Source organism: Aquila chrysaetos, chromosome 21 (assembly GCF_900496995.4).
Source record: "Aquila chrysaetos chrysaetos chromosome 21, bAquChr1.4, whole genome shotgun sequence".
NCBI classification, from domain to species: domain Eukaryota; kingdom Metazoa; phylum Chordata; class Aves; order Accipitriformes; family Accipitridae; genus Aquila; species Aquila chrysaetos.
The window spans coordinates 504,445-526,736 of NC_044024.1; the positions used below are offsets into that span (position 1 = coordinate 504,445).

At 48.5% G+C, this 22,292-nt stretch overlaps 1 protein-coding gene across 3 annotated transcripts; it reads left to right on the top strand.

Annotated features, from left to right (window-relative positions):
• The first annotated feature begins 2,062 nt into the window (after positions 1-2,062).
• Positions 2,063-20,956, top strand: LOC115333820 (probable G-protein coupled receptor 83). Of its 3 annotated transcripts, XM_029997292.2 has the most exons (9): positions 2,063-2,164; positions 3,086-3,214; positions 3,320-3,429; positions 5,206-5,288; positions 5,393-6,081; positions 6,859-6,984; positions 8,328-8,461; positions 12,832-13,440; positions 15,395-20,956. In XM_029997292.2, exons 5-8 carry the CDS (start codon positions 5,698-5,700, stop codon positions 13,424-13,426), a joined length of 1,239 nt encoding a protein of 412 aa, XP_029853152.1. In that variant the 5' UTR covers positions 2,063-2,164; positions 3,086-3,214; positions 3,320-3,429; positions 5,206-5,288; positions 5,393-5,697; the 3' UTR covers positions 13,427-13,440; positions 15,395-20,956. The 3 variants fall into 3 exon arrangements, with proteins under 3 accessions (XP_029853152.1, XP_029853154.1, XP_029853155.1); XM_029997294.2 differs by lacking the exons at positions 3,086-3,214; positions 3,320-3,429; XM_029997295.2 differs by lacking the exons at positions 2,063-2,164; positions 3,086-3,214; positions 3,320-3,429 and adding an exon at positions 2,201-2,476.
• Positions 20,957-22,292: the final 1,336 nt, after the last annotated feature.

Sequence of the window (22,292 nt, forward strand, 5' to 3'; positions counted from 1 at the left end):
TGATGGCTCCAGCCCCACACGTGGCTCCTCGGCTGCCAGCAGCTCTGGCTTTGGGCAGTGTAGGAGAGGACACGCGTTGAGTTACCTCTTCCCAGCATCACTGCAGCTTCCCAAGATCGGGGAACTGAGCTTGAGGATGCTTCTGGATTATTGTTTTTTAATTCTTGGTAGTAACAGCTATGGGAGACTAGTCCATCTTCCCAGAGAAGAACTGGGGACACCCACTGCTGACTTTAACAGCACAGAGAAAAGGTGAACTTAATGCCAGAGAACAGGACAGATGTTAGGAAGCTTATGTATAACAATTTAAAATGCATTATTGATTGGAATTAGCAATAATTAGATCATTTGGAAAATAAAAGTCGTCTTATCATTGTAACAAACAGGACTACTAACAGCTGCTTGTTGAATTGGACTGGACTGTTAAAACCTTAGACTTGCAATTAATCTCAATTATTGGCTCCACACATCAGTGTGTGACCTTTTTACCTGTAAACAAAATTCTGAATCTAGCAGAAGGCATGTTCTCTGTGTCCCACGTCTCTCTTGTGCATTCCCCATCCCGTAGTTGCTCCCCTGCCGATGACACGTGGCCCGGGAGCCAGCCTTCACCTTGGCGTGACGTGGCTGTAGAGGTGCCAGGCAAGAAATGGACAGTGGGAAAGGAGCCATGGGCAGGATCAGGAGATCACAGAGGCTACTGGAATTGGGCAGAAAACAGAACCTTTTTTTTTTTTTAAATTAGGTGTGAGTGACACACACAGCATATACATGAGAAAGATGATAATATCTAGTTTAAAAATATATTGTCTAAAATCTTTGTCTGAAACCTAAACTGTCTCTTTTTTTTTTTTCTTCACATTTTGTGTCAGCATCTGTCAAGAGGAGTCCAGACGTGGGAAAAACACTTATCTAAGAACAATCTGTCAGTGCTGAGAATCCACTAAAAGAGCCTCATTTCAGAAATCTGGGCTTGGAGAGATTTGTGAGGATTTTTTTTTTTTTTTTCCTTTTTCCTTTCATTACATTGCCAGCGTCTTTGCACACACAGATGCTCTGTACTAGAAAAGGCAGTGAAGGACCCACTCTCACAGCCCACCCAGCCTGGTTTCAGGCCCGCATCCTGGTGGCTGCTCTTCGGCAATTGCCGCATCCTCGCTGGGAGGCTGCAGGCACCGCAGCTCTGCCCGTGGACTTGATCCGGAGCCCAGAGAAGTCAACACAAAGATCTCCTCTGAGCTCACTGGGCTTTGAATCAGGCTTTTCAACAATCCCCTTTCAGAAAGGTGGCACAGGAACTGACTTTCCATACCAGTTGGTCTGGGACTTAACGCGGGGAGGAGATCAGACTTTCGCCCTCAGCATCAGCGTGTATGTGTTGTGGCAATCCACATGGAAGAAAAAACCCGAGGTATTATTCTAACTCCCGTTAAAGACTTTTGAGACCAGCCAAATCTCTTAAAAGAACCTTGTTCCTTTTTCACAAGAACTTACGAACAGCTCGTCTTCAAAAGGAACAGTGGCAATTTGCACTACACCTATCGAGCATCCTATCTGCTGTTTGTTACGCTTTTAAAGTGTAAGAATAACGTGAAACTTGTATGCCACTCTTTGCCCTGCTGAAACGCCACGGAGGAACACGTGAGTTGCCATTCCCATCGAGCCCTTCCCTATGCTGGAAACTTCTGTCTGTGCCTGGACCTCTCTTTCAGTGCCTATGAAGTGTACGCGAACCCTCGGCGCGGAAATAAACGCGGAGAGAATCGCTAGCCCGTGGTGCTGCTTTCCGACCCCGTGCGAACCTGCCTGCAGAGAAACCGTGCTCCCTGCGGCGCGGCTCGGCTCGGGACGGGACGGGACGGGACGGGAGCCTTGCGGGGCACCGATCCGCGGCAGGGGAGGGGGCCGGCGGACCACCGATCCGCGGGGGGGGGCACCGATCCGCGGCGGAGCTCGGCGCCGCGCCCGGGGCTTTTTTTTTTATGAATGGAGTAGTGACCCCCGCCCCAAGCCCCGCCCCGCCCCCGGATTGGCGGGGCGGCGGGGGGAGGCGGGGGGTGGTGGTTTGGTGAGCGGAGCCGGAGGAGCGGCTGCTGCCCCGCGGGACCGGGACCGGGGCCGGGACCGGGACTAGGGGGGATGCAAACGGCCGGACGGCGGCGGGGTAAGCGATGGGTTGGGTGGGTTTGGTTTTTTTTTCCTCCTTGGGTTTTTTTGTTGGGAAGCTGTGTGTAACTTGTGCTCGCAACGTACGTGCTGTTATGTAAAGATTTATCTGCTCCAGGGGGTGAAACGTTGGTTTCTAGTCAGAATTCAGAGCGCCCGGCAGACCGCTGTCGGGAAGAGGACTTTAAAGTGTGTGTGGGTGGCAGGTGAGCGGTTCTGCATCGGGAAGAAATGACTGCTGAAGCAGCTGGAACGCTCAGCCAGACTGTGTGAAGCAGGTGCTAGAAGCGCTGCAAAAAGTTGTACTGAGGTAGGCTCTTCCTCTCTGGTCCTTCAGATTATATCGTTATAAGAACGGAAAGGTAGACACTCTTGCTGTATGCAACCGTAGTATTTCAACTCATTAGGATAACCTGCGTTTACACACACCCTTCCTCAGGAAAACAGGCGAGTCCTCTCTGCCGCCCCTGTGGCGTGGTCCAAGGCAGCAGCCAGCGCCGAGAGCTTCGACGGTTACTGAAAGTAACGTTTTACTCGGTATAGAAAGATCTGAGGAGAAATTCAGTGTTAGAAAATCAGTTTACAGCTCCATCACCTTAAGCTCTTCCATTCTCCTTGGGCTCCCCAGGGAAGTGGTCACGGCACCCAGCCTGTCAGAGTTCAGGGAGCGTCTGGACGACGCTTTTAGTCATATGGTTTAGTGTGAGGTGGTCCTGCGAGGAGCAGGGTGTTGGGCTCGATGATTCTTATGGGCCCCTTCCAACTCAAGATATTCTATGATTCTATGATTTGTTCCTAGAGCCTTCCCTGGAAAGAACAAGGTTCAGCCATGCAGTGGGTCAGGTCAGGAAACCGATCCAGCTGAAAACACTTTTTATTCAATTTTCAGATGGATCAGCTTTTTGATTTGATTGTACAGGGACCTGGACACAGGCACAAGAGAAATGGCTGTTATGTAGCAAGGAAGGAGATGTCCCCATTCATCATCCACATTTAAGGCCATGGTTCCCCAACCAGTGTGAGCTACTCAAGAGTGCAGGTCCTACAGGTAGTCCTTGAAAAACGGGCTTCTCAAACACACAGGCAATTGAGAAAAACCTCTTTGGCTTTTTTAAATTGAATAATCTGAACAAGGTTTCTTGCCATCCACCAGACTGAAGCATACAGACTGCAAATCTCATTTGACCCATGCATTATAGCAGTTTCTTGAAACTTGGCCTCATCTGATGGCAGCAAAGACAAGTCTCCACATGAGAACCTAATGTAAGTTGATGCAGGGAGGGCAATAGGTGGTTTCATCTGTCACACCACAGCATCCTCTCTCAAGCTCAGTGACAGCATTTCTGTAGCATGAATATCCCAGCTGTGTTTGTTCAAAGTGGTTCAGTTGGAGCTGGCTAAAATCATATTTCTTTGTTACACACATGCTGCATTACCCGTAGGTCCCTCTCACTGCCCACTGAGAGCTGCCGTGCACCATAAGGAATGACATCCTCAGCATATACCACAGCTGACAATAAAGAGGTGTAGAGTCCTGCGCACCTTATCCCAGCATGGGATAAACATCGCAGGGCTGTTAAGGCCCTCAGTGCCCATCTGCTCTCTCACCCCAGAAGCCCAGAGGGATGTAGTTCTGAATTCTCTCATTATCTGTGTAAGCATTAAGTCCTTCCTGACTCGTGCCAAGCTCCTGGTCTGAGATGTTTTGCTGCAGTGAGTCCCGTGTGCCAACCATCTTTTTCAAACAAGGTGAATGATCCCTTTCCCCAGTTTCAGCTCTGCTCTCAGTTTCACAGCAGCTCCCCAGGTTCATGTCTTGTGAGAGAGTCAGACTGGGACCTGGTCTAGGGCTGGTCCTGATGCTCCCAATACCATCACCATTGGGAGAACAACAAGGAGCTGAATTGCCTGCTGTGTTACAGCTGCTTTGCTCTAGCAGAATCTGCGAGTGTTTGTCATGCTCTCTGTCCCACCCAGGCTTCTTTCACTTATAAATTTGCCCAGGAAACAGCCATAGCCTCTTTTCAAGATTTGTTCTTCTCTCTATCTTGTGGGTGATTCCTCCCTCCTTCCACCCCCACCGAGTTGCTTTAACATCCACTTGCTTTTGAGAGGCATCCCCTTGTAGGTCCTCCGGTACTCCCGACACTCCCCAGAGCAAGCAGACAAGCCAAAGCAGATTGTATTATGGGAACGCATGGGTACAAACACACAGTGCCCAGCACCTTATTTCCGTCAGAAAAGAGTTGCTCTCTGACTCATGGTGGTGTTTGCAGCTGAGGCGACCATCGTGACTGAGCGGTGTGTTGGTTTGGGGTCTGCTGGATATCTGCTTCAGGCTACCACCCGCCATGCAGTGAGCTGGCTGCCCCTGGTAGCCTGCCAGTCTGCTGTGTGGGAAGGTGTCAGGGAGCCTTTCAGTGCTCTGCAAGCTCTGCTTATTAATCCCTCACAGCGTGTGAGGTCCATTGATTTGTGCACACAGCCACAGGGCTTGATGGGAATGGCGTGTACCAAACAAACCAACCACCCTCTCGGAGAACCCGATAGAGCTTCTAAATGACTTTCTGCTCCCATATGTAGCATATCTGTAAATACCGGTGTGCATAGTTAATAGGTTCCACCTAACATCAGTAGATCAATGCAATCTAAAATCACCAGAAATATCTGAAAATGGAGAGCGGTAAAGGTGAGGAAGCAGAGATTTTTGTCTCTAGGGAATTGCTCTTGTGTATCTAGTGCTGTGTGTTGGTTTGTTTGCATACGGTGTTAGTGGCTCCTCCGTGAGTTGCATGCCTCTACTGCTAAAAGTCTCGCCTTTTGCAGGAAAGACTGTTTTCTCACTGAAACTGAAACACTGGAAGCAGAATTCAGTTGTTGTTTGGAGGAGAAAATGTGAGATAGACTAAAGTCAACTTTCTGATGTGATTTCCAGGTTCTGAATCGCTTTAGGATAATTGCTGGGGTTAAATGCAGACAAAAGCTACCTCTGCTTTTAAAAATGATCCCTCAAATGGCTCTGCCTTTACATTTCAACAGAAAAGAACTGGGTGTTTTGAAGTAGAGGATGAAAGCATCAAGAGTGCAGCCTTCTGTGGAACTTGGAGGAAAAATGGACTCAGGTGAGAACAAAGAAGAAAAAGCTGATGTGGGATTAAAAGAACTTCAACCCCCACCTGAGGTTTTCTTACATTTGCTACATGTAATAACTAGTTCTTCTTTCCAGCCCGCCTGTGGAGCTATTGCTCTTCTTGATATATGAAGGGGTTGACAGCGTGCGGTCCCAAACCAGCCCCTTTCCAATGTGCCCGTTGGAACTGCTCCCCAGTGCCGCCTCTGCCCCCGGGGAACCCACCGCACCTCAGAGGCTCCCTCCAGCTTTCCGTTCTAAGGTGGTGTTTGTAACAGCAGCTGCATCTTCGCCAGCTTCCCAGAGAGCCAAGCAGTTGAAGGTGATGGATCACTTGCTATATCAGCTGGAGCTGTGATCACAGCAGCCTCGAGCTGAGTGAAGACTCGGGTTAACCCACCATGCCTCGCTTGCTGCTTCAGTCACACAGGTCACAGATGATGGGGTTTCTTGAGGAGTTAGACCATTACTCGTCCTTGGCCAAACTCATGACAATCTACCAAGCAACCAACAGGACCACCTTCAACTGGACAGACAGCCGCATTGTTGAGTGGGAGAAATTTGCTGAGCTGGCTAAATACGAGCCGGAATCCCAGAAACCAACAGTGAAAGCTCTCCTAATCATGGCATACTCGGTCATTATCATCATGTCTCTCTTTGGGAACATGCTGGTGTGCCACGTGGTGCTGAAGAACAAGAGGATGCACTCAGCCACCAGCCTTTTCATCGTCAACCTGGCAGTGTCTGACATTATGATCACGCTGCTCAACACGCCTTTTACCCTGGTAAGTGGCCCGCTGTGCTGTCCCTTCAGCCAGGAGGGGACTCTCTCACAAGAATGCTGTGCCTGGTGGTCACACCCTCTCTGTGCATGCTCTTCTAGGACTGAGGCGTGAACCCAACACAATCAAGTCTAATAGACAACTCTGCCAGGCAAGTAAAATGCTGTTCAGCAACCTGTGGGCTCCCTTTGCTCTGTTAGACTCTGTTTCTCCTAAAAGTCTCTAAAGTCTCCCCAAGTGTGCCACCAAACCACAGCAAGAGCTTCTTGGGGAATGCAGAATAAGTGCCTGGAGGAACATGTACCTTTAACATACATGCAGGAGAGCACTAGAGAGTCACACTTAAAACTTAGTGGGTCAAAACAACTCGCATGCCAGTCATATTCGGGTGACTGGAAGAAAGTAGTCAAGGTTTTCAGAGCTGCCAGTTGGGTAAAGTCTTCAGTGAAAGCTCTCCAGACATGAAGCGGGGGGGATGATGTGACGAAAACTTGGTCCACTTTTTCCAAATACAGTTGTTAGTATAATCAAAAAGTTATTACCGCTGTTCACAAATAGTGTTTATACGAATAGGCCAGGAGGGCTCTGTGGGTTTTGACCTTATAAACTCTTATGTAAAGGTGTTTCAAAATACAACATAGCTAATCTTTCTTTGGGTTTCAGGTGGAGCTGTCCAGCCAGCCAAAACCGATGTGCCAGCTCAGGTGCAATCCAAAGGGTTTCCCCGTGGATTTGTTTTCAGCACATTTGCTGGCTGATGACCTGTTGTTTTCCCCTCAGGTTCGGTTTGTGAACAGCACGTGGATCTTTGGAAAAGCCATGTGCCACATCAGCCGCTTCGTGCAGTACTGCTCCCTCCACGTCTCCACACTGACCCTGACGGCCATTGCCCTGGACAGGCACCAGGTAAAACCTAGCCTGCCCGCCGTTCCCTTGCAAGGCTCTTCCCAAGCCCCTGTCAGTCTCGGTCGAGCCATGGGTTCAAGGGGGCTGAATCTTGGGGATTAAACCCACATCCAGTGAGAAGGCTCTAAAGCTAAATTCCAAGATGCCCCTCATACATCAGGGGTAGGAAGGCTTGATGGACTTCTGTAGGCTCCCAGGTACGGGGCAGGAGGGAAAAACCAAAATGCGGCATCACAGGTTTCACAGGACACTCCCAGGCTTTCAGTGGAAAAGGGTGAGGACACCTTTTTCAGGTAGTTTGAAAAGAGCCAGGTCCAACCTAGCCCCCAAGTACGGCAGGAGAAGTTGATTCAAGAGCTGGGGGGGGGCCTTGAAAGACAGCAGAGCCAACACTGAGTGCAAAGTCTTACTTCAGCTGTACAGGGAACTTTTCCAAGCTTTTTAGTTTACCACCCAAACCTCACAGAACACCAGTCTGTAGCATCCTGAGCTTAAATTCTGATTTAGTTTCCTGTTGGTTCTTTTGCTCTTTTTTTCCCATTGGGCATTTGCTACAGCATCAAACTGCAGGACAGTTGGAGTACAAAGGAATTCTGAGACTAAAGTCCCGTGGTATAACTATGGGACTGATGCTGGAGCAGTATAAAGGGGAGCAGCAGAGCGGGAAGTCTCTGTTGGAAATACTGGGAGGAGACTTCAGAGCTGTGAGAAGACTGTACCCACTGTCTGCCTGCAGCCCGGCTGTGTCAGCTGCCCACTGTGATAAACGCTTGCTGCATTACCAGTACAGGAAAGAGAGGGCAGCCCAGGCCACACGCTTATCTCTAGCAATCATTCTCCTTTCCTATCAGCCAAATAGTATCTTCCAGACTCTCAGTTTTTTATAAGCTCTTTACCTTTTCATCTAACAAAGAAAATTTCATAAAAGGTGAGTTAGTGCCTGAAACGAGGTGGGGGGGGAGCTCAGCTTCATAGGTTCAGCTAGAACAGGAGACATTTATTTATAAAAGATTCATACAAAATAAACAGGCATACCCATAAGTGAAGAGACTTGTGTAGATATCTTCTTTTTTTCCTACCTAATGTAACCCACAATTTAAGGAAAATGGTCCTCACAGAACAAAATAGAGGAAAAAGTTTATTTGAAAGCACTTCTGAGAAGACTGAAAAGTGCAATATTTCCCATTTTCCAGGTCACTGTAATAAGCAGGACATTTTCCTAATCATGGCTGTAATTTTCTTAACAGCATTAGATCATGTCAAAAAATGCCTCTGCTGTGTGTATTGGTGGAGAGACTTTGCTTTCCTGTGCAACAAAAGTCACAGTGAACTCTCTGTTGCAGGTCATCCTGAACCCGCTGAAGCAGAGGATGTCGCTAACGAAGGGAGCGCTGAGCATCTCTGTTATCTGGCTGATGGCAACCTGTTTCTCCCTACCCCATGCCATCTATCAAAAGCTTTTCCAGTATAACTACAGGTGAGTTATTTCCCCTTCCAAGCAAGCATGAAGAGGTCCGATAGCCCTCTGTGGCAGTGGCTCTCGGTGGCAAGAGCTGCTGGAAGGGCTCCCAAGCTTGGGCAAGGATGTAGTGGAATCAGTGGGAGTTTGTGCGTGGATGAAATTTCACTTCCCACAGCAGAGGCTTGGCCTGCTGTAAGAGCTGCCTGGCTCTCTGCAGGGCATGTATGTCCTCAGGACCTGGGTTTGCTTTCGCCATCACCCAAACACCTGGATGAGGGGGTTAGGCTTACCTCCCAGCCCCATGCTGGTGGCAGGCTCCGGGCACAGCCTGGCCAGGGCACGGCAGGTTGGTGAGACAAACCTCCTCCAGTGTCACGATACCGTCAGGAGGAGCTTTGTCCTGAGAAGGTCATTTTCTCCTGAGAGCCTTTCCTCTTCCTTCCTCACACTTGTGCAGGTCCTTAGACCTAAGACGACCATGTCTAGCCAACTTGCTCAGGAGGAGGAGGAGAGAGTCAAAGCTGCAGTTTGAAAAAGAAAGAAAATAAAACTCATGGTGTAAACATCTGGTACTGACATTAGCAAGACTATACAGAAAGAAGAGGGAGGAGAGGACAACCTTTATGAGTCAGCAAGGCCACAAACCCCAGATCTCCAAGACTTCATATGCTGATTCACGTGTTTTAGCTCCCTTGCATTTCATCCATCTGGATTTATGAAAAAGCACCAGCCTTCCTTAAAGCTTGAGGCTCCTCTGCCCAATGTTACATAAACAAGAAAAGCAAAAGAGAAACCTCCACCTGTTCCTCTGCAGTGAAGGGCTGGTGAGAGGAACAGTGCTTTGACAGGGACATGACATTGTCTCCATGTGCTGCTTTGCCTTGCCCAGCAGAGAAGGGAGCTCTTTGCTTGGCTGAACACAGCAACAGGAGCTATTAGAAGGAGATGAAGTGGAATTTCACATCCATATGAGGACTACTGAAGTATCAGAAGAAAATGAAGGTTCTTATCTAGAGGGGAAAAAAAGAAAAGGGGAAAAAACAAAGCAGTTTATCTCCCCGCCCCTCCATTCCAGCTGGTTGAGTGATGGCATTCATTGCTGGGAAGTTACCCTCTCCACCAGAGAGAAATACAGACCCAGAAGATTTGGGGTGGTTTGCCCTTGCAGTCTTTTGTTCCTCCATGGTACTCAACCTGTTCTGGCCCTCTTGTCCCCACCAGCCTGTGGCACTGCTATGAGTCCTCCTGGCTAGAAAACAGTCCATAATGCTACACAAACTGGTGTTTTTTGTGGTGGTGTGCCATGCTGTTGGTGCCTGCATTTCACTGGAATGCCAGGCTGGAGGCCAAGGGGATAATCTTACAGTGAGTAGTATTTCCAACCTGAGAGCAGTGTCCCAGTGCGCCGGGTAAGGAGGCAGTAATAGGCAGCAGGAGAAAAATTCCTATTGTAGATACTGAGCTTCTGTATAAAGGACAAATACCTTTCTTCCTACAGCACAGTCACTTCCCTCCCATTAGCATGGCAGGGAGAGTGTTTAACTCCCCGCACAGGCTTTTCATTGCTGTTTGTATACGAGATGTTACACAAAATGGGAGTGTAATCTGGGGCTTTGCAGCTCTTCCTTACTTGTGCTCGTGATATTGATTTGACTGAGAGATACTTCTGCAGGGGATATAATATCTTCAACTGCTGAGACTTTGTAAACAAAGTGTTGGGTTACTCCTGTACTTGCATTGCTTTGCAGCTGTGTTTGGGGTATTACTGAACAAATTGCTTATGAATGAACAAACGCCGCTATCTGTTTCGCAGCACCTGTCTCTGTTCATCCTTTAGCATGGCCAGAGGAAACCGAGCCTCGCATTGGCATGAGGCAGCTCGGCAATATAAGGACTTCCAGGACGTGCTATTCTCATCCCTGCTTTCCATTGAATAAAAATTGCAGTTGTAATATTGCTCGTAATAGCTCCTGCAGGGCCAGGGGCTCCTGAGAAGTGCCACCAGGGAGCTGTTGGGGTTCTGGGGACAGGAGAATGTGGGCTCCACCAGCGTCCAACCTCCCTGGCTGCAGTGCACAGCAGTGTGGCCGAGTCTGTGGTCGTACCAGAATTCACCAAAACACGACGTCCTGTCTGGTTTTGCTCTCAACCAGCCTCTTCCCTGAAATAATTGTGAGCCTCTCCTACAGCTCTGCGCCCCTCCTTTGGAAGGGGGGCAGCGAGGGCAGCAGATGGTTTTTTTGATGAACCTATGGGCTCGCTCTGCTGCCTGCTCAGTTCAAATAGTGGTTTTAAGCTCCGCAAGCACCAAAGCATCACCCTTGCTCGGCCTCAGCTGCACTCCCATGCCAATGGCTGCAGCCTAGACACTGTCCCGAGCTCAAGCCAATTCCCAGGGGGGCGGTGAGGGGTGACAGCCCTGCTCCTGCCCCATCGCTTCTGCTCTTTCCCTACGGCTTTGCTCTTCAGCCATGGCGGGTCTGACCCCAGGCTGCGGTGTCACCTTGGGCGCTGCGCTTGCTTCCCTTGCCAGACCTCCGGTTGCTTTGGCAGGTCCTCTTTGGCAGGCAGGCAGGCAGAGCTGCCTGCAGGCAGGGGCTGGCCTCGCCCGTACGAGGTTCAGAAAGGATGATGTTCCTTTCTGTGTCAGTTTGCCTCTTGAGCAGCATCTCCAAGGTCCTCCACGGCCGCATTCGGCAGAGCTCTGCTCCTGCGCCCTTTGTCATCCCTCCAACAGCCGCACGCAGGCCCTGTTCGCAGCCGTCCGTTTTCAAGCAATCTTCTATTTGTGGCACAAAAGCTAGCTCCAGAGGTTGAAAACAGGATATTAAAGATATTAATCAATACTGCAATGAATAATGCAGCTTGATGGGGACTACAGTCTGTGCTGAATACAAGTGAGCAGAGGACGAGTGTTGAAGAGAGAAGGGCAAAATGGAAAAAGAGGGGGAAAAAAGAAAAGAAAAGGAGAAAACATCACCAGAAAGAAATGTGCGAGTGCTCCTTTCTCCTAATGTTTCATCACTTCCAGTCATCTGCTGCAGGATGCGGAGGGGACAGGCGATGCTCTGCGGAGGGTGCTGGGCTGCGTCAGCTTGAGAGCCGCTGCCAGCCCGAAAATGCAAACAGAGCCTGGATCCGCTGGGTTGAATGTGACAGATTGCTGAAGTGCTGTTAAAATAAGCTATCATGTGTAGTTAAACTCAGTTCTTTTGTCAGTTAAGCATCAGAAGTTAAACTGTCAGGCTTAAGTTAAACTTGACTTAAATGACCGTGTTTTCTAATTACCACTCCTGTTTTAAGATAGGTTTTAACAGCCAGTCTCCTGAAAAGCTGATGGAAACGGGATGGTCAGTACGGGAAGGAAGGAGTGCTGTCCGTGCAGGTGGGGTCATGCCTGCGAGGCTTTCGCATGGCTCCCAGCCTCCAGCAGCCCCTTCCCCTTCAATCCGTAACAGCTTTGACTTCCCAGCTGCTGCAGCGGTTTTCTGCTCTGGCCGAGGGGGTCCTGTGCCTGCTCAGGGCACAGACAGGCGGGTGCACCCAGGTAGGGCACGGGCTGCAGATCCAGCCTGGCAAAGACAAGTCAGAACTATTGCAAGCGTGCTGCAGCAGTGATCCCAGCATGTGCTGTGACTCTGCTGCGTCCCGGGAAGATCAGGTCAGTTGTGCTTGGCCAGACCAACAGTTTGCGCAGCCCACATGCAAGAGGAGTAACACATCCCAGCTGGATTTCTGGGTGGGCACTTTGAGGGAAACCTGGGCATAATGTGTCCTTTTTCCAGGTGCATAGGAATCGCCTATGGGACTGGAGAAAAGCAGGAGTTAGGTGGGTCTCACCCACTGCCCTCTTTCCTTCTGCACTGGGTTTTTGGGGAAGAGGAGACCGGTACTGCCATGTCTCTGTGCCCATGCACACAGGGAAGGGGCAGGTGCAGCTGGGTCAGGGCTTCTTTCACAGTAGCCCCTTTTGTGAGAATGGGCCATTGGGGTGACTTTTGCCACGTTAAGGGGACACGAGGGACTCATTCACTTAAAATCAACTGCAGCTTCTAAGAGGAAACTCCGGTTTGTCTCTCTAAGAATTTCTTCTATCAGACAGCACAGCTATTTAAGGGGAAAGGAGATAACAGCACACAGTAGCCTGGCTTATCTTTGGCGAGACAGACACAGAGAACATCATGAGAAGCCTTTCTGGGAAACAGAGGTTTGACTGAGCTTTGTCTTGTTGAGATGAGCAATACCTGGCTCTCCTCTGTCCAAACTACAAATCTGAGGAGGTGGTTGTGGGTGGTGTGGAAGCCCCGCTGTGGTTTGCCAAATTAGCAGCTTCCATTTGTGCAGCGATGGCCACATGCTATATATGTATTTCTTTGTTTTTCAAGGGAAGCCACTGTCCGAAGTTTGTGCCTCCCTGATTTTCCTGAGCCTGCAGAGCTGGTCTGGAAGTATCTGGACCTGTCTACCTTTCTCCTTCTTTACCTCCTGCCTCTGCTAATCATCACTGTCACCTACACACGCCTGGCCAAGAAGCTGTGGCTCCGCAATGCCATTGGAGACATCACCACGCAGCAGTATATCACCCACCACAAGAACAAGAAGAAGAGCATCAAGATGCTGATGCTGGTGGTGGTGGTCTTTGCTGTCTGCTGGTTTCCTCTCAACTGCTACGTCGTGCTCATCTCCAGTCTAGGCATCAAGACAAAGAACTCCCTCTATTTCGCCCTGCACTGGTTCGCCATGAGCAGCACCTGCTACAACCCTTTCATCTACTGCTGGCTGAACGAGAGCTTCCGCTCGGAGCTCAAGTCCCTGCTCTGCATGTGCCAGAAGGTGCCTCAGGCTCAGGACAACGTGCTGCCGCCCGTGGTCACATCCTGCCGCGAGGCATGGACGGAGCAGGCCAGGTACAGGAAGGGACCTGCCTCGCAGACCATTTGCTCCACCGTGAACATCCAGACGGCCGACACAGACCTGTGAGCGGCGGGGCTCAGGTGAGTTAGCTGGATTCGGTGGACACCAAAGGGCATGTCCCCGTTTCTCCTCAGGAACCGACGTTGCTGGTCTGGTGTTTTACCACTGACTTTTGACTTGTATCACCCTTTACTCAGTGCAGTGGGAGCAGAGCCCCTCGAACACCCTTCCTGTGAGCCCACAGCTGCATCTGCTCCAAGGAGCAGGTATACGTGCAGGGGACATGGAGGTCCACAGACAGGGTGATTTGCTTTCGAGGCTTTCCCATCTTATTACTAGCAGAGGGAGTGGGACCCAGGTTTCCATCATCGCTTGTGCTGTCCCGAGTCACTGGCCTGTCTCAGCACTTGTAACACATGCCACGACACGGGGACTTTGCAGAGCAACAGAAATGGACCCGTTCTGACAAGTGTTTGAAGAAGGACTTGGACATCCAGGTTGACTCCGTCCATATGGAGTTTCAGCAGATAATTTATCCCAAAGCCTCCCAGCAGAGGTAAGGGTCAGTTGATAGCAGTTTCCCCTTCAGATGGTGCTGCTCTTCCTCCCCTCGCTCCTTCTGCCCTGGCTCTGTCCCACCCTTCCCTCTGCCGCTTCTGGAGCTGCAGAGCCAGCAGCTGGAATGCAGCCCCCAGCTGCGAGGGGAGTGGGAATGCATGCCGGGCATTGGTGGCAGCAGACTCAGTCGGCACTCAGGTGGACAAATCTAGTCCATTGAGAATTTCTTTTTGTTTTTATTACAAATGTATTAATTCAGGAAATAAACCTACACTGGCACTAAACAAAAGGCCACAAAATATTTCATTAGGGCTGTAGCATTCACTAACTGAAGAATGAAATCATTCTCCATAACTACTAATTGCTGTAAAAGAGTTTCATTTAAACAACGAAATTGACTCAGACTAAGAGGGAAGATTTTGTTTACAGTCCTTGAAAAATACAGTTTAATTTAGCTATGCTTGGGAGGCAGGTGAAAAAAAGGATACAGAACAAAGGAAAGATTTAGTAGATGAGAGAGAAGTAAAAAAAAAAAAAAAAGATGGGGAAAGAGACATTAAAGGCAGAAAGAAAGCAGAATTGCTACATGATTTCACAAGCAGTATGGAGCAGTGCCTGGGCACTGGGGAGCAGGAACTAGAAGGATCTCCTGGCCTGGCCAGCGACATCCCTTTCTCCATCATACCACCCCTCTTAAAAACTGCACCAAGACCAGCAAGGCCAGACTTCTCCTCCCAGCTTCCCTGGTTGAGTTTGAGCAAGGGACTTCTCTTACTTGGAGAGGACAGACAAAAGATGGGAAAATATTTATTACTTACCCATCCAGACTTTGGGTCGAGTTGTCGTAAGTCCTTTGCTGGAAAAAAAAGTTTTGTGTGTTTTGAGCCCCGGCAGTTCCTGGATAATCCTTCAAAACTCGGTGCTGGTGACTGGTACGTGCTGTGATGGTGACAGAGGGGCTCTGGTACGGACGCGCCGGGGTGGTTACTCTCTTGTCCTCAGACCTGAAATTCAGAGGGAAACACTGTACTCATAGCAAAAAAAAACCCAAACTGCTTTGGATAAAAAGTATTCAATGTTGGTGTGGCCTAACCGTGAGTACTGTGTGCAGTTCTGGGCCCCACCATTTAAGGAGGATGTGAAGCTGCTTGAACGTCTCCAGAGGAGGGCAACCAAGCTGGTGACAGCGCTGGAAGGCATGTCCTGTGAGGAGCAGCTGAGGACTCTGGGTTTGTGTAGTTGGTGAAAACCAGGTGCTGGTTTTCAGTAGTTTAAAGGGAGTCATGGCTGCTGGGGGTCAGGGATGTTCCTGGTCTACCCTGGCGATAGCCTGGACTGAGCTTCTGCCTGGGAAGGAGGCGGGGGGGGACATGGGTTGCTGACAAGGACGCGCTCCCACCACCTTCCAGGGGGAGGATAAGACAGACCAAAGAAGGGAAACTAAGGATTGATTTTTTTCCCCCCCAATTTGTGCAGTGAGAAGGAGCAGGACAGCAAGGAGGGGAGGTCCCCACTTCCAGGCCACTTGACCCCACTCGGCCACATCCCTGCATCTCAGGTGTACATTGCAACATCTGCACGAGGAGAAGACAGCAGAGCATTGTGAGCGGCAGCAGAAATGGATGCATACACAATCCCTGAGGCACTTCACTTGGAAACTAACAATTATTTGAACATGGGAATTTAAGGCAGCCTGCCACTGGGTGCAGGCACTGCCTTCTCTCTGTAGAGAGCAGGGTCCATTTTCAGTTGAAAAACATCATTGTGAGTTTTTCAAAATGTTAAAGCATCTCTAATTAATGAGCATCACCTCATTTAATTATTAAGAGAAGCTGTCATTTGCCTTTTTACTGTTCCTCACTTTCCATCAGCTCTTAGTGAATGGCCCTGAAACTACCACGTATTTCACTTGATCAAAATATTATTTCTTCCCTGTGGAAAGGTGGATGTCAGTATGGAGCTTTCAGTTTCCACTACAGAAATGCAGCAGCCCATTTCTGCTCAACTTATCTTCAGAAGTTTAAGAGACTTTTTCCCAAAAGTTGCAAAACCCAACATCCTTCGGTTGCTGTAGCACAAGCTTTGAGCATGAGCTGAGCATGTAAATGAGACACAGTTATAAGGCACAGTGGACAGGCTTCTCCCAGCAACTGGAAACTTTCCTTCGAGAGTGGAAACATGAGTGATGGCAGCCTCAGGGCAAACCAGGATTTGGCCACGAAAAGCCTGTGGGATGCCGTGTCATATGGGCACAGGAAGGAAAAAAAGTCCTGGGAGGTCCTACTTTAAAAAGACTACCTGGAAGAAGCTCCCCCCTCCCCAGAGTCCAGGACAGGGATGAAAAATCAGCAAAGAGAGTTCAGCAAATGTTGGGTAAAGCGTGGAGTCACCCAGGGTCTGGCCTGGGGGCAGAAGGGAACAGCCTTGTGGCACCAAGACCCCCACTTGGTGCTTGCTCTGGATCTGGAGGGCTTGATCTGGGCTATTGAACTTCCCTGACATGCTCTCACAGGGCACCTTCAGAAACAAGGTTTAAACTCACTGTTTGCCAGTAGGTAACAGGATTCATGCCAATAAGTGAAAAAAGAGTACCCATCTCTCATGCCATAGCAGCAGCGCTGAGTGAACTGTGATAGCAGCCTCCATCAGTTAATAAGGCAGCCGCAGAGCTTGGTTAGCTGTGTTTCATGGGCTTGTTTGCTGTTCACAGTTATTCAACTAATTCAGCTAGATTCTCATGAAAAACACCACTGGTGTCACCCAAAAAACCCATGCAGCTTTTAACAAAAACACTCGCCTAAAATTTCATCCTGAACGAGCGTATTCTTTGCTATGTTCTATTGCCGTGGACAAAACTTTCCAGGGCTCTTTGAATACCACTCGCAAAGCAAACATTTCACAAAGAAACAACAGAAGGTGGAAAATCACACCTTGCCCTCCCCAAAAGCTCCCTGTAATAGCTAAGGGAGCGGTGTGGGACCTGACACCCAAGCAGCAGCACTGGCATGGACTGCTGGCCCCATGCACAGTGCCGTGCACAGCCTGTGCCTTTCCATAGGCTGCTGTATGACGCACTGTGCACACAAAACTCCCACAGTTTCTAAAGAGATATTTCTTACTGTGTTTTCTTTCAATGTACATATTATATCCTGGGCTTTTATGAAATAACCATAGCAACAACACTAACACAGATATCTTCAATGAGAAATATTAAGCTATGGCTCTTGCTGTGATTCTGAAATGAAATCTGCTCTGTTGGCAAATTCTGGGGTACAAGCCAAGCCGGGGATTAAATCCCATCCCCAGGGCTGTTTTACAGTGCAAGATGGATAGATAGAAATTTTCAGTAATTTCTTGAGATGTTTGCCCAAGAATGCTGGTACAGACTGACTGCTGGTTTCCTCAGAAACAGGCAAATTTCTAGGAAGAAGCAAGCAAACCTTGGAGTCGTACCTGCCCATCATCCCTTCAAGAGGAAAGCTGTTCTGGGACCCCCTGTCACGTTTAGTGGCTATGGGTGAAGTAGAAGTCTCTTGGAAATCTCTTAATCTTGTATTGAGTCCATCTTTAATATTATGTAGGTTGGGGTTTTTTTGTTGTTTTGGGTTTTTTTTTTTTCCTTCCTTTCTTTCTTTAAATGGCTGCATAATCTTTTTCTGGAGGAATCAAAGACTGCATTCCAAAGAAGTGGGTCTCTTTGTACTCCCTTGATCTTCTGCTAATCCATGTAGTTAGCTATCTCTTGCTGTGAAAAAATAACCTAGCTGGTTTTCCTTGGATCTGTCAATCGTAGCATCTCTTCATTGCTGAATTTTTCTCCCCTAAATGGGCATGATGTAAGAGCTGACTGTATTGCATCTTCGTAATGGCTTAGCTATCTAGACTGGTAATTATCAATGCCTGAACGAGATTCAAAGCCTTGCATGCTTTGCCTGTTGCCTGGAGGCTCTTGTATCACTTGAGGATGCTCTGACTAACATGGCAGCACTCTCTCAGCAGCATTCAGGCAAACAATAGAATGCACAACATAAAATAAACTGAGCTATGTTGTTTGATTTGAGCAAGGCACAGTGACTGAGGGGCAAGAGATTGCATCTCTGCTGAACTGCAGGTGCAATCAGAGCGCTTACTTAGCCAACGTCTGGAAAAGAGAATCTAAGAAATTCTGCTTTTGCTGAAACAGATCAAGGTCTGAGCCAACTCAGCAGGTAAATAGATGCTTAAATCTTCTTTAATTTGTCCTCAGACATGCCACTCACCTGTGGGAATGGCTTCCTGAGCAGCACCGGAGGTCCATGATCAATAGGTCCAATGGAGAGCTTCCAGAAATGGGACCACCACTTCCCGCTGGGTGTTTTCATCCCCGTTCCCAGCAGGGCTGTGCTAGTGGGCTGCTGTGGGTTTTGTGCCCAGAGCCCTGCCCTGGCCGGGGCAGCAGGCAGCATCGTGCGGGCAGCCGACACGGCACAGTTTGCTCTCCGCAGCCCGGCGGTGTGGCAGCCCCGAGGCTGAAGGGCTGGACGGGAGCGTGGGGTGGGAGAAGAGTCCCCCGGGAAGCCCGTGCGGTCCGGAGAGCCCTTATCCTGCTCAGGCGCTGTGGACCGAGCCATCACCCTGCGCCTTTGGCGGCTGCGGTGCTGCTCGCCTTGGCAAGCAGATGACTTGAACCTGTCCCTGGAAGGCAAAGCCCCAGGAGGCAAGACCCCGAGGGTGAATTTGGAGGGCAGATTATTAAAACACTGAGTTACCAGAAGTCTACTCCAGAGAAACTATTTGAGCACACACAAATCAGTATGCAAAGATTCAACAGAGACATGTCTGAGTGATTAACAACTCAGATTTATTAAGGTTAGCTCATGCCAAATGCATCTAACTGCCTTCAGCATAGTTGCTGATGAAGACGATAACAGAGAACACAGTGCAGGGGATACCTGAATTCCAGAGACAAATCCCCTTATATAGCCCCATCACATAATGAACAAAGAAACCACAAAATGCCAACTAGATTAGCAAAAAGCAAGCAGAAAAAAACCCACAATGAGTCAGAAAATTAGCTCAGGAAGGAGAAACAGAATACAATTATCATCAGTTAGCTCTTCAAGTGGAAAACAGTACCGAGGGGCTGTCCAAAGCACACTGAAGGAATAAATGGAAATGTCCTCGATTAAGTCCAGATCAAGCCCTGGGAAGTGGGGCTATAGCTGGCTCAGTGTCAGAGACGATCCTCTTGCACTGAGATACAACTCAGCAGATTGGATCACTCCTGGACCAGGGGAAGACGAGGGAGGAAAAAGCCCAAACCTCGCCCAGGAGGCTCGGATGCAAAGGCACACCCAGAATTAACACTCAGAAGGTAATGAGCAGACACCCCCTGCCACCGGCAGCAAAGGAGAGTCTCTCCCTCAAGTCAGGGCAGATGGCTCTACCCTCTCACCGACTGAGGAGCAAACACGCCTGCTTCCCTCGAGCCATCGCCTCCTGTGCTGCGGTAGGGAGAAAAATGCTTCTGATCTCCCCAGACTTTGGATGAAGCCCAAGCAGGAATACTGACAGGGTAAGGGCAGGTTTATGACACCAAGCACAATGCTGCAGTCAGCGCTCAGTTTAAAGATTCAAGGCTTTTCGCAAAGCTGCCCTGTCCCACTAGTGCTCAGCAGTAATCCCCACCCAAATTCCAGCAGATATTCCTAAACCGCTCCCCTGAGCTCGCTGTCCAAGCACTCCCAGTGCGCACACACACCTTTCCAACGATGACCGCACCACTCGGCTCGTCCCGATGAGCTTTCTGTGCAAGCGGCTACGTCAGAGGCGATCTCATTGCCGAGACGTGTCGGCAGTGCCGCGTTTGGGGTGTCTGCGTGGGAACAGGACTGGAGTCACTTGGGGTCACCGGCTGATGGGACGAGGCAGGAGTGAGTGCAGCAGCAGATGACCGAACGCTGCTGCAGCTCAGGCGAGTGCCTGCGCGATGCTCCGGGCTGGCGAGGGCAGGTGACAGTGGGCGGGAGGGACGCGAGCTGACACGGCCGGAGGAGGGGGGTCTGCAATGTCTGTGCCTGGTGTGCTGCACTGAAGCAAACCCGTCGTTAAGGGATTACTGGAAGTCTCCCCAGAAAGGAAAGCAAAAGCACTTGTCCTGGCCCCGGCCCCCTGTATTTTTAACTTTGTCCCAGTAATAAGGGTTGAATTAACGCATTTGGCCCTTGTAATGAGGTTTTATTCTCCCATGAGCCCATACCGGCTAATAATGCCTTGTTCAGCAATGCCAAATCACATGAGGACCCTGCCCTCCGTAATGAGCTGTCAATGAAGAGCAGCTGTCACTTATCAGAGGTGAGAGGAAAAAAAATAGTAATAAAAAACCAACAGGCCGAATCCTGCAGAAATGATGTGTCTGATTTTACAATACAATAGTCTGTCACTTGAAGAGACTTTTCCATGACAGGCCTCATAAAAATTTCCTTGGCAGATAAGAACAGACAAATTGCTTTATAAAATCAGATTGATGGACCATCTAATTTGTCTACTGGAGACAAAAACAATTGCTTTACGGGACACCGTAAGGGAAAATTATAGGGAGTGTCCCCATTAATGGAATTTCTGCTTATTGCCTTGCAATTAATGCTGCTTCAGAGCATAAAGGTTTATATCCTCCCCAAGCGTCATCTCTGTCTAACATGCCCATATGCTTTCATTGTATATGTAAGTATCTAATACATACTGTGTCCTGGCAGGTTGTTGAACTTCAGTGGCTTCTGGCCCCAAGGATTTCCCCTCTGCAAGGATCTTCAGTTGGTGCTTGTAGCTGACAGTAGCAACAGTAATTTTCAAAACATCATTTCTGACAGTTTCATGCCATTCTACCAGAACTGCAGCATATTCCTCAGCCAGGTCTGCGGAAGTCATTGCTATTTCAAATCCACACTTGTAGCCAACTTGAGTACCATAATCAGTGTGAATCCAAGGTGGCCAGACTTTGGGTGTTGTTACAAAATAGTTTATGATACATAATAAAAATGATGGCAGGCCAGTTTTAGAGCAACAGATTTTGTTCTGTTTTTTTTGAGAGGGAAGTAATGTTTGCTTGCTGCCACATCTTGTCTCAGGCAATTTCCAACAGGAATTAAGTGATCACTTAATCAATGACCTAAACCTTTTGCAGCTTATTTCTCCTTCCACTGCTCATTTTGATCTTTTACTGGTGATACATGTCAAACAAGGCAGAATTCACAATTGCAAGGAGTTCCTGGATCACCCAAAACTTCCATGATGGCTTTACAACAAAGTTCAGTTAATGAGGAGCTGCAATAGACTGGATGACTCTGGGCTATTTAGGAAATTTTTGTTTCCTTCTGAACTGTGATACATTGCTTGGACCTTTCACATTAAGGTTAATAAGCCAAGTCCCTCCTAAAGACTGGAAAGGAATCAAGTTTTAGTTTTTACCATTACAGTATTTCTAGGATTCCCTTCATAGTACATTGTCTTTCCTGAATCTGTGTTTACAGGTCAGTTATTTAATAGACTATCTTCATTTTCTACCCTGTTCGTGAATTAAATGCACCAGTGGCTCTTGCTTACGAACAGGGAATAATGCCAACAGTTCCCTGCATGGAGACGGCAATAGCTACAAGTCCAAATAAATACTTCAACGCAGTATCCCCTCTTTATGTTCACATTTCTATTGCAGGCTATACATTTTTTTTCCCTTTATTAAATTTGAAGGTTAATTTTAAGAAACTTAAAGCTAAAGCTGACTTGAACATAAGGTTACCCTGCATTCTGTTTAAAAGAACTGTATTAAATTGCACTACCTTGCCTTGTATTTAGTGGAATATAAGTATTCTGTTGTCCTTCACAGCTTGCAGGGCACAATGTAGAAATATATTCATCCTCTGGGTGAACTGTAATGATTAACACAGCTAATGAAGACCACGAATATTTAGCAATATATTCAGACATCTCAGCTATAGATGGGAACAGGGTGAAAATGAACCTTAAGCTTGTTTGATCCCCAGCATTCAAATGCTGCAGGCACCATCGTGGTCCTCCTTCAGCAGTCTCCAGGATGAGCCACTTTTAATGACTCACTGGTGCCCTTGTGAAATACTTCTGGTGAGAAGCTGGAGGATTGTGTCTTTAAACTGTGCATTGCAGATATGAAGTTTAGTGCCTTACATTTCTGGTTAGCTCTGGGGGCATCAATTCTAATTTAAGGGCAGCTTTTTATTTCATTTATGATGTGATTCATGGTGTGGATGGATAAAAGGAGGGACAGAAAATAAAAGAGGAAAAAAGTCGCTCTGAGGATTAGTGACAAACCCAGCTTGGGTGTGCAAGACCTTCCAGTGGCAATTCCTACGATCGTTCTTTC

Excerpts from the sequence above, each read along its gene's own strand:
- LOC115333820 (XM_029997292.2), top strand. The coding sequence starts at position 5,698 with ATGCCTCGCTTGCTGCTTCAGTCACACAGGTCACAGATGATGGGGTTT. Across the intron at positions 6,082-6,858 it reads TCAACACGCCTTTTACCCTG|GTTCGGTTTGTGAACAGCAC; the intron begins GTAAGTGGCCCG and ends TTTTCCCCTCAG. Across the intron at positions 8,462-12,831 it reads CTTTTCCAGTATAACTACAG|GGAAGCCACTGTCCGAAGTT; the intron begins GTGAGTTATTTC and ends TTGTTTTTCAAG.